The 11,972-nt window shown below is 43.3% G+C and overlaps 1 protein-coding gene across 1 annotated transcript in view; it reads left to right on the top strand.

The window, feature by feature from the left end:
- Positions 1-11,481, top strand: part of RP1L1 (retinitis pigmentosa 1-like 1) — a gene marked incomplete at its 3' end in the record, with an annotated part of 28,712 nt that extends 17,231 nt beyond the window's left edge. Inside the window, exons 2-4 of the mRNA XM_009874045.1 lie at positions 4,148-4,313; positions 6,212-10,779; positions 11,413-11,481. Coding sequence (XP_009872347.1) covers positions 4,148-4,313; positions 6,212-10,779; positions 11,413-11,481 — 4,803 coding nt within the window. The remainder of the gene's footprint in view (positions 1-4,147; positions 4,314-6,211; positions 10,780-11,412) is intronic.
- Positions 11,482-11,972: the final 491 nt, after the last annotated feature.

The raw sequence follows: 11,972 nt of genomic DNA, 5'->3' as shown, positions 1-11,972 counted from the left end.
TCCAATACCTGAAGGGAACCTACAGGACGGCTGGGGAGAGACTTTTTACAAGAGTGTCCGGTGATAGGACAAGGGGAAATGGGTTTAAGTTGAAGGAGAATAGATTTAAATTGGATCTTAAAAAGAAATTCTTCAGTACGAGGGCGGCAAGACTTTGGAATAAATTGTCTAGAGAAGTTGTGGCTGCCCCCACCCTGGAGGTGTTCAAGGCCAGGTTGGACGGAGCCTTGAGTATCCTGATCTAGCTGAGAGACATCCCTGCTCATGACAGGGAGGTTGGATTAGATGATCTCTAAGGTCCCTTCCAGCCTAGGCCAGTCTATGGTTCTACGATTCTATAATTCTATGATTCTACGATTCTATGATTCTATTATTCAATTTTCTCCTTGGTGGCCTATTTCCTCTCCCCAGCCTGAAAATCAATGGCAGAAAGTGCATGGAAAATACAGTTTCTGAAGTCATAATAAATCTTTTCCTGGTAGTTGATATGTCCAAGCAGAAGAACCCGATCATTTCCCTTGTAGGATAGCAAAAGGACACTTCTGGTTTTCGTGTTGTTTGCTAGTTGGAAGCAGTGGGATGCAGACTCCAGAAAAGCCAGAGGAAATTCTGCCACTGGTTGAAATGGATCTGATATTTTACCCAGCGTGTTCAGGAGCAATAGTAGTCACCGGCATGCCTGCAGGTTTGGGATCTGATCACTTCACATTGCAAATAATTATTATACATTCCTTCAAAAGAAGCGAATTCGAGAAGAAAAACATGGACCTCATCTTGGGACACCCTGAGCGAGCTGCAAGTTGCTAAACACCTGAGAGGGGACAGACTGTTTAGAGATAATTTAGCACTAGTAAAGAAATGCCATATTGATTACCACGAAGACAGATGTCCTCTGCGTAGCCCAGGCAGTGACGTGTTGTTGAGAGGATGGGATTCATGCAGCAGTATGGGAAAGCTCAGTGCTGAGACGAGCTGTTATCCCAGCTCCACTGCCTTGTCAGTATGGATCTTGCATTAAACCAAATCAATGCGAGAAAAAAAATGATTTATTCAAGCCTTTGGAAACATCCGTGTTTGTTGTGTTTACAACTACCAAACTGTTTTTAACAGCGAAGTGTCACAAAGTGCTGATTTCCCAAATTCAGATGAATGCCTACAATTATTAATTCAAAGAGATTAATCTTGCAAGATATTAAATAGAAAAGCAATGTTGTAGGTATGAACACCGCTAAAGAGGTGATGATGCCAGAAATACTACATAACAGACCCTTTATTTTAAGCCACATAACATAAGTGTATTCCATGTGAAAGGATTTGGTTTGTGCAGTCTACATTAATTCAATAACTCATCTGGCTCAGCTCCATCAGCTCCTGAAGCTGTGTCACTCGCACCATCTATTTTCTGCACATGCAACGCACCAGTGATGAGTGTGACTGAAGTATCTATATACAGACACAGTACCATGTGAGGAAATGTCCTGGGCAAAAAATAGCTTTCACTGAAAAAAATGCCCTTTGCAAATAGGAATAGTTGCTAAACTTAGTGGGGTTTTAAAGTCAGGTTGTTTTACATTAAGGTTGGAAAGGATTTCACATCTATTTTTCTTTCTTCTCTCCCTTTTTCCCTTTTCTCCTTTGCTACCCTCACCTTTTTTCTACTTATATGAGGACACAGTGAAAATCTCCATAAAGGAACAAAAGACAAAAGACCAGGAAAGTAAAGAAAGAAAAGAACTATACAGGTGGCAAACCCCTACTCAAAATATTGTCAATTATTATACTACAGATTTTCTATAAACTTTTTGGGAGAGCTAGAGTTTCCTTTAGAACTATATGGACCAAAAGGAGATTTATTGATAAGTGACAAGCAGTAGACATAGACAGACTGAGATTTGTGGGTTATTTTCTGTTTGTATTTTAAGGTGCTCATCACACAGATTCGGGAGTTTTGTTGCTTTATGTGGTGCTTAATTTAAGAGAGAAGAGCCTCACATACTGTGAGTTTTTAAAGCATGGGCCTCAGCTTCCAAATGTTGTTATAGTGCAAACAGTAAATAAATGCTAAGGGGAAGATGGTGAGATTTTGGTGTATTTCCACTAAAAATTTGATGCCAACTTCTCTGTAAGAAAAATTACCAGAAGTGTTTAATTGGGTCTTGAGTGTGGATCTGCCTGTCTCTCTCTTGTTCTTTCACCCTCCACACACCCTCCTCTTATTTGCACAAGATCCATCACTGTTATTATCTTAGCACTTCTCAAGTGGTGATATGAACTGTCTCACAAAAACCCAGAGGCATTTCACAAACTAAGGACTTGGATTACAAAGGGGGCCTCATCCTCATTCCTTTGCTACAGCAACATTTAGAGGGGTCCTTCCTTCATGTACTGTTATGCCAGGCACGTGTGACAACTGCAGAACTGTCATCACAGCTCCTCTGAGATCTATTCTCTTCCATACTCGGTTGCTAGTCAAAGGGATGATGATTAAGTGACACACTGAGGTCAGGGAGCATTTCACAGGCAAGATAGTGCTTAGCCCACCACCAGTGCTGCCTAACACCTTGGTAGCCCACTGCAGGGTCATTTCTCACGAGTGAGTTTCCATATGCTCTAGAGATGCTTCTCACCTTCTACTCTGCTCTCACTTGCAGTTCTTTGCCAGCTCTGTGGCCCTCAGCACAGGAATGACATAGACCTGTTGAAGTGAGTCTGGAAAAGGCCACAAAGATGCTCAGGAGGCAGGAGCACCTCCACTATGAGGACAGGCTGCGAGAGTTGGGGGGAGAAAGCTCTGGGGAGAAATTATAGCAGCCTTCTGTACTTGAAGGCTTCTAGCGAAGATGAGGACAAGGTTTTTTTGCAGGGCCTGATGCAATAAGATACGGATCAAATGGTTTCAGATAGAAAGAGGGTGGATTTAGATTAGATATTAGGAAGAAATTCTTATCTGTGAGAGTGAGACACTGGCACAGGTTGCCCAGAGAAGTTGTGGAAACGCCCTCCCTGGAAGTGTTCAAGGCCAGGCTGGATGGGGCTTTGAGCAACCTAGTCTAGGGGAAGGTGTCCCTGCCCATGTCGCGGGTATGGAACGAGATGATTTTTAAGGTTTCTTCCAACACAAGCCAGTCTATCATTCCATGATGCAGCAGTCTTAGGAGGAAGAAACATCCTAACTGGGTTGTGGAGACCCCTGACAGCACAAAGCTGCCAGATGTTGGCCATTATAAATCCCTCTCAGACAGCAAGAGATCCTTCTAATACTTTTAGAAGCAAACAAGTGGTTTACCTGAGAGTCTAACTCCAATTTTACAAATAAGTGATCGCAGAAGCAAGATGGAAGAGGGGTCCAGGCTTTGTCTAGCCAGTGCTCATGACAAGACTGGTTGCTGCTCCTTTGGAATCCAGTTAAACACTATACTTGGGTAAAAGTCATGTTCTGCAATGTCTAGCCCTGCTCTCTGTTACTAGCTGCAGCTGACGTGAAGGACTTGGTGTATAATCCAGACACAGGTCATGAAGTGAAGATGTAGCTTGTAAGCCTGGGTTCTCATGGGGGAACAGAGTCCTCCACAGGCACTTCCCACACTGCGGGACAATGTCCCATGTTGTCCATCACTGAAGCAATACTTGAGATAATATTTGAGACAATATTTGAGGTAATATTGGGGGAAGTCACGATTCTTGTCCCTTCCTGATTAGAGGAAGGAAGAGAACTAATGGTCAATCCGGAATGTAGCATTTACCAGGTAATACAGGTTGTCCCATACAGGAATTAGAAGAATTAAAGAGTAGAATTCTCTGTAAGGGAAATTGGAGAATCCGCCAGTTCCACCCTCTTCCTCACTACAACATTGCCTAAATCTTTCCCAGAAAATGCAAAACTTGTAATAAACGAGATATCTTCTCCCTTAGGCAAGCTCTCCCATTCCTTCCCTATCTTAGGAAATCTGACTAAAACATGGCAGAGTCTCTCTTTCAATGGAAGAATACTGCAACAGAGCCTGCCCGCAGACTCCAGAAGACTCTGAATTTCACCAGAACTTTTATTTTAGGTGACATGTAAAAGTCAATTGATTCTGGAGCTTGAAGGTAAAACCTAGTTCTGCTCTACCAACTCATGGCAGCCCACTTGCTCTTCTCTTTCTAGATCGACAGCATGCAGGCTCTGCTTCACTGCCCCAGCATCCTGGTGTGTGTCGGCCGGGAGCCATTTAAACCTATATCAATGGAGAACTTGAGGAAACACTCGGTGGAGAAGCTGCCCGACCTGGCTCCCCGTTCCAACGGCAACAATGTCAACGAAAACAATGAAAGTAAGGAAAACTCTGGGGCGTACTGCACAGTCGTCTCCAGGCCTGTGTCTCACAACATGGAGAGTACAGGCACCTATTGTGCTGCCCCAAGGTGCAGATTTAGTGTGGAAAATGTACTTCCCTCTCTCTGCCTCCCAGGCCTTTCCATCCTCCCCTTCTTTTTCTCTGGTTTCCTTCTAGGATTTCCTCCCTACACCCTCCAGTCTTTCTTCTACATGCTCCCCACGTCTGGCTGACTTCCCTTCCTCTTTCATATCTCTGTGTCTCCTTTTCCTTCCAGAACTCCCTCCTTTCCTGTGTCTGCCCCTGAGACGCCCCAAACCCTTGAGATTTCCCACGAATCCTCCATCCCCTCATCTGTCTGTCATATCACACCTGCATCTCTGCATTTGCCTGTATCCAGAGCAGAGGACACCCTGGTTTTGTCAGCAGGAGACTCAGTTTCTCAGACTCTGTTATACTTTCTCTAAACCACTTCTGATTTTTCAAGGTCTGAAGAGCACTTCCAACTTTGGGCAACTAACAGCTATCTGCAGTTACTTGGAAATAAAAGATGTCTTTATGGAGTGATCATGTTCACAAAGGAGTATGTTATGAGTTATTCAGGATGATATTACTTAGGCACTTCAGTATGAGGTATCTAAGGTCACAAGTGATTAAATCAGCCACCCTTGGCGGCCCTTCCCATTTCCAGAGGGCAATTAATCTCACCTATATTAGGGATTCGACTTAGGATGAAATGAGGCAGAAATGCACCTGTTTGTGTCCATTGTCAACACCAGGAGCCAGGAAAGATTCACTCGTGTGTTGACAACTACCTGTAGAAACTTCAAGACAGAGATGTCCCACACTCACTGCCCAAGACATAAAAAAATGGAGGAAACAGTAGGAGTAAACTGAGTATCTGTTCACTGAGAGAGATTGAGCAGATACATCAGTTCAAACGCATAAGGATGGTTAGAAAGAAGCTGTTTCACATATTATTGATCTTAGCTGGTGTGCTCCATGTCCAACACTTCCTTTCTGAAATGCTCTCCATTCAGCTGCACATTCATAGGCAGAGACATGGTTGTCTAGAGATATAAAAGTAAACTTTGAACAAACGCATTTATTAGAAACAAGATAGATGCATATCTTGAAAGATAGTGTGATAGCAATGGATTCTGCTTGAAATGAAGGGTCTAGGACCTCAATAAATCTATGCAGATCACTGCACTGGACCATAGAGTTGTGCTTTAGACTACAATTCTATCACTGATTCCCTCTAACTACTGTTACTTCTCTTTGCAATTATCACTGGCTCATAATTCTTTTTTCCATTTGTCCTTTATCTTTCAATAAGCATTATAGTTGTTCATAGTGCCACATCCCTGCAGGGACTCTGTGCTGTTCTGGCCGACATGGCTACACGTGTTTTTCCTGACACGTGAGTGTAGAAGTGGATGACGCACAATAAATGTGTGACACTTGACTTTTAACTAAGGAAGAGGGTCACTTCTCCGTATATTTTTCCCCAACTGAATAAGAAGGATGAAAACTTCCGCAGTTAAGTAAAGGGACATTTGCAAAGTGATAAAATATAGGAACTGTATATATATGTTTTCTTGCCAATGTGCACATAATAAAAGGAAAAAAATATTTTTTTCAGTTTATATTAAAACATAATAAAGTTAAGGCATAGAAGATTTTAATACAGACTGTTCATTTGAAACAATATTTATGGTCATTACTTAGTCAAAGGCAAATTTTCAAATCATGTAAACTGACGTAGGCTTATCTTTAAAGGAATAAAATCAGTATTAAGTAGTTTAGGGATTTGATCTATGTATTTTTTGTCATTGTTCTACAAGTTAATATTTCTCTCTGTTTTTTTTCTCTTTACTTATTTCAAACTCCAGTGGACTTTGGACTGAAAGCCAAAAAAAGTGTTATCCATCCACGGTCAGCATCGAGCAATAGGTCAATGAGATTTTCCTTATCATCGGAAAAGTCGTATCCTAATGGTCTCGTCGCCTCACCGGATAATGGCCCACCTTTCTCAAACAGCTTCTCACACACAAAACCTGGGGATTTGGTTCATTCTTTGGTCAACGACGACATAGAAAAACGGGTACATGTAAACAAGGACGGTAGCCTGTCCGTTGAGATGAAAGTCCGCTTCCGCTTGCTAAATGATGAGACTTTGCAGTGGTCCACCCAGATCAAAAAGTCCAATCTGATGAACCAGAGGCCTTGTGAAGAGTCAGGTCTAGAGGAGGACAGTGGAGTAGACCCAATACAGAAAATGAACCCAGAGGCCAGCTCAGAGGCCGACGACTCATTATATCCCTGTGATATTGATTCTTACATGTCAAAACTTGAGGAATCAGAATATGATGAGGCTCATTGTCACAGCTGTGGAAAGAAACACCAGGACTACGACATTTGGAAAAACCCCATGCACACATCCCAGAGGGAAGAGCCTGGTGTACGAAGCACCTGGCACACACGGTCGTCATGCTCCAGCACATCTTCCCGGAGGAGAGTAGTCCACAAAAAAATGGCTTCTGTGGATAGCCTCAACACCACAACCAGTGAGGAATTCTCTGAGCACATTGTGCAAGAGTCCTCATCCTACTCAGAAACTATAGAGAGCAGGGTGGCGTACAGATCTGTTAAAAAATGTAGGTGTCGAAGTGATTTGTCTACAGGGGCTTCCAATGTAGAAGATCAGCAAGAATACACTCGGGCAAGCACGAGAAATAGTCAGAGACCTTCTTCATTGGGTTTAGTGTCACGTTCAAGCTGTGAAGACAACCTGGATACTCAAGATGACTCCGAAGACCATGAGGCCAGAAAAAACAATTCACAAAATGAAGACGAAGTATCACAAAATGAAGTATCGTCTGTGAAATGTTTAAAGGAGGATGTGGAAGAGGTTGAAAGCAGTAGGGTTGGGAGCGTCATGTCCAGGTCATCTGTGCAGTCCAGACAGAGCAAGAAGAATATATGTGAGGAAACAAGTAGCATTGGTAGGAGCATGTCCTCCTCAAGCCTTCAGAAAGCAAATCAAGAAGATAACACCAGGTCTTCTACTCCTGCCAACAGTGTACACAGCAAGTCTAGTAACTGTACCACGCCAAGAGAAAAGAGTGAGCAGAATGACCACTCTGATGATAATGCAGTGGTCTCCTCCTTCTCCAGTGAGTCCTGCCCTAAGAAAGAGGCTGAAGACGCTGAAGCAGAACAAGAAGAAAATGAAATCAATGAAGTCAGCTCAGTGTCAGCAAAATCAAAGCCTAGCCAATCAATTAGAGATGAGAGCAGTGAAGGTGAACGATGTTCTACACAAGGAACCTCCCATTCCAGAGCTAGTGGCAGGAACAGCAAAAGAAACGACAGTGATGAGACCATTCCGTGCAATGCCTCTTGCTCTTCCAGAGGATCCAAAAAGAGCAAACACAGCCATATTAATTTGGATGCACAGTCTGAAGTGTCTATATCTTCACTTGAATCCACCCCAAATAAAAAAAAGAGTTCCCTGCACACAGCTGATCTGAGATCAGGCAGCAGGACTTCTAATTACTCCAAAAGCTCATGTGAAATCAAGAAAAAATCTACTGGAGACCCCAAGTCTCATAACTCAGGGTCTTCTCCCACAAATATTTCATCTACTAGTGAAGCAGAGGCAATTACACATTTTGTTGAGGAGCAAAGCTCCAAAAGTACTGCCAATGGCTACAGTGAATCCTCAAAAGGCTCAAAGAAGAGAAGCTATAGAGAAGAAACTAGTAAGCCATCATCCCTCTGCTCAAGTGTTTCAAACTTTAATGGAAAACCTGGGGAGTGTTGTTCCAAGATTAATTCAGAGCCGTCTTCTTCAAGACAGGGAAGTGTGAGTGAGAGTGTATGTTCGAAAGGTGATCGCTCAGCTGAGGCTGGGATTAGGAATGGAAAGCCTTCAAGTGTGTCTTCAAGAGTCTCTTCTAAGTCAGAAGTAAAAGATAAATGCTTGTTGCCACAGAAATCCGAGGAAAGTAATAGTCGATATTCACAATCAAACATATCCCAGTCTTCTAAATCGAAGCCGATAAAAACTAGAAATCTTGGCGTGAAGATGTCAAACTCCAGTCGAGCATCATTGTCTGAGACCTTGTCAGTATGTAGTATGCATCGTCCTGCCCCACCAAAAGGGAAGCCAAAGAACAAAAAAATACGTTCAGCCATGTTGAAGAATTCATCTCGTAGCAGCATGGGGTCTGAGTCGGTGCGGACCACAGGAAAAGAGCAGAAAGAAATTGTAGATTCCTCCAAAACAACTTCCTATGGGTCTAAGTCAGCTGCAACTGGAATAAATGATGAGAAGAATCAAGCAATTGATGATTCTTGCAGCAGAAAGGTGGAGGAAGAGTTAGAAGGCATGGACATGCAGGAGGAAGGGGGTGATTTAATGCCATCTGCTCTACCAAATACATCTCCAGAAGAAGTCGTGCAAGAATGGCTAAGTAAAATCCCTTCAGAAACATTGCTTATGAAAGATGAAATGGAAGGTGATGCAGAAGAAGAATGTGTAGAGGCAACCACTGAAGTATCACACTGTACAAACACTGAGGAAATCTCAGAAGATGAAAAAGCTGAGAAAAATAATGTGGAGGAGGCTGAAAATGAGGCAGAGGTTGAAGTGAAAAAGGAGACAGCACAAGACACTGCTATCAATGAAGAAGCTGAAGATTGTGTGAATCAGGAAGAAATCTCTGAGGTTGTGTCCGAAGCTGCCAAAGCTGACCAGGCAGAATGCAACCAGTCAGTCACGTCCAGCCAAAATAACAACAGAAGAGATCTCCCAACAGAAGTCCAGACTTCCGTCCAGATCATGAAAGCCTTGCTCAGTTCAAAACATGAAACAAAATTTGACCGATCAAACAGTTTGCCCGAAGTGTCCCCCACTATGGGGAGAAAACTGAGTAACTCTGCCAACATCTTGATTACTTGTCTTGCCAGTCTCCAACTCCTTGATGAAGAGTCAGAAGATCCATCAGATAAATCAAAACGTTTGAATAAGCCAAGGTATATGGAGCTGCTAAACATTTTTCAAGCCCTGTGGCTTGGAGGCACGGCTGAAAAAAGTGGTCCAAGTTCAGATCAAGAGGCAAGTGAGCAGGCAAAGACAGCCTCTGGGTGTAAAGCCCCCAAATCTGCAAATTATGACTTCACTCCCATGTCCTCCTCTGGGGTTGATGTTAGCAGTGGTTCTGGTGGCTCAGGAGAAGAGATTACAGCTGGCCCCAGGGAAGGCACTTTAACGACACAGAAAACTGCTGAATTCAAATCAGGTGGACCAGCAGATAGTGGAGAGACTGGCACTGAACTGACAGAGGCCGAGGAGAAAAGTAAAGAGGAAGAGCAGTCATCTCGGCCTTCGACAGCCCGCTCAAAGTCAAAAGGTGAGGGAAAAGCACAGTCTACAAGGGAGCATTCTCTAACTCAAGAGGCAGAGGAGAGTAAGGAGGACCAGTGCAGCAACTGTGAAAATGGTCTGGAAGAAGGGGGAGAAAATGAAAACAAAGAAACAGGCAAACTAACTGAAAACGGAGAACAAGAAGAAGTTGAAGCTGTGAATGATGAACTCTCAAAAGAAAATGTTGAAGAGGAAGCTGATCAGCTAGACGCTACTGCTGATGCAAATGTCAACGATGTTGATGGTGGGACAGAGCTGAATGCTGATTTGGAAGAGCAGCTTGAAAAAGAGTCTCCAAATGACCCACAGCCCGCAGTCGATACAGCCACCATTGTGGACTCTTCCCTTGTCCAGCAAAACTCAATGGATCCAGACCCAACCTGGGTCCTGAAATTGCTCAAGAAAATTGAGAAGGAGTTCATGGCTCACTATGTCAGTGCCATGAATGATTTCAAAGTCAGGTGGAACCTGCAGAACAACAAGCAGACAGATGAAATGATACTGGAGCTGAAGGAGGAAGTGAGTAAAAGGATACAAAGAAGCATAGAGAAGGAGCTGAGGAAGATAAAAGCCAGAGCAGGAAAGAGGATGCCGAGACCTCCAGATGAACCACTCAAACGTGAGTCAACACTTCAAACTGAGCAGAGGAGACGGCGACTGCAAACTATGCATAAAAAGTCACTCTTCAATGACAAGAATGGAACCCAAACTAGGTTAGAGGACACGTCAGACTTATCATTTCATATAGATGAAGATATAGCATTTAGTGCAACTTTTGAGGCCAGTATTAGTAAACAAACAAGTGAAGACGAATATTGCCCGTGTGATTCTTGTGTGAGGAAAAAAATGGCTTCCAAGCCCATAAGGAACCCAGTGGTGGCCACCAATGCCCCAGTCATGAAAGCATTTGATTTACAGCAAATCCTGAGGTTGAAGAAAAATGATGAGGAAGCCTGTGTCTCAGAAGCAGCCCAGGACATCAAAACAATTCCCAGGAGTTCTGCAGAGGAAGCAGCAGAAAACAGTGAGGTTAAAGATGAGGAAACCAAAGAAGAAGAAGAAAAAGAAGAAGAAAAAGAAGAAGAGGAAGAAACAAAAGAGAAAGAAGAAGAAGAAGAAGAAGAGGAAGAAAAAGAGGGGGAAGAAGAGAAAGAGAAAGAGGAAGAAGATATTATGAAGGCAGCAGAAGAGGAGGGAGAACAGGAGGAGATAGAAGGAGAAATAGAAGAGAAAGAAGATGAAGAAGCAAAAGAGGAAGCAGGAGAAGAAACAAAGGAGGAAGAAGAAATTAAAGAAGGGGAGGAGGAAGAAACAAAAGCGGAAGAGGAGGGGGAAGCAAAGGAGGAGGAGGAAGAAACAAAAGAGGAGGAGGAGGAAGCGGAGGAGGAGGAGGAAGCAAAGGAGGAGGAGGAAGAAACAAAAGAGGAGGAAGAAGAAGTGAAGGATGAGGAGGAAGAAGCAAAATTGGAAGAGGAGGAAGAAGCAAAGGAGGAAGAGGAAGAAACAAAAGAGGAGGAAGAAGAAGTGAAGGATGAGGAGGAAGAAGAAAAAGAGGAAGAGGAGGAGGAAGTAAAGGAGGAGGAGGAAGAAACAAAAGAAGAGGAGGAGGAAGCAAAGGAAGAGGAAGATGAAGAAGAGAAGGAGGAAGAGGAGGAAGAAACAAAAGAAGAGGAGGAGGAAGCAAAGGAAGAGGAAGATGAAGAAGAGAAGGAGGAAGAGGAGGAAGAAACAAAAGAGGAAGAGGAGGAGGAAGTAAAGGAGGAAGAAGAAGAAACAAAAGAGGAGGAAGAGGAAGTGAAGGATGAGGAGGAAGAAACAAAAGAGGAGGAAGAGGAAGTAAAGGAAGAGGAAGATGAAGAAGTGAAGGAGGAAGAGGAGGAAGAAACAAAAGAGGAAGAGGAGGAGGAAGCAAAGGAGGAGGAGGAAGAAACAAAAAAGGAGGAAGAGGAAGTGCAGGAAGAGGAAGAAGCAAAAGACATGAAAGAAGAGGAAGAAGGAAATAGAGAGGAAGAGGAGGAGGAAACAAAGGAGGATGAGGAAGAAACAAAAGAGGAGGAGGAAGAAACAAAAGAAGAGGAGGAGGAAGTAAAGGAGGATGAGGAAGAAGCAAAGGAGGATGAGGATGAAACAAAAGAGGAAGAGGAGAAAGTGGATGAGGAGGAAGAAACAAAAGAAGAGGAGGAAGTGAAGGAAGATGAGGAAGAAATTAAAGAGGAGGAGGA

The sequence above is a fragment of the Apaloderma vittatum genome, unplaced genomic scaffold (assembly GCF_000703405.1).
Source record: "Apaloderma vittatum isolate BGI_N311 unplaced genomic scaffold, ASM70340v1 scaffold5097, whole genome shotgun sequence".
Lineage (NCBI taxonomy): Eukaryota > Metazoa > Chordata > Aves > Trogoniformes > Trogonidae > Apaloderma > Apaloderma vittatum.
The sequence above is the reverse complement of the archived record's forward strand: the minus strand, read 5'-3'. Positions and strand labels throughout refer to the sequence as shown.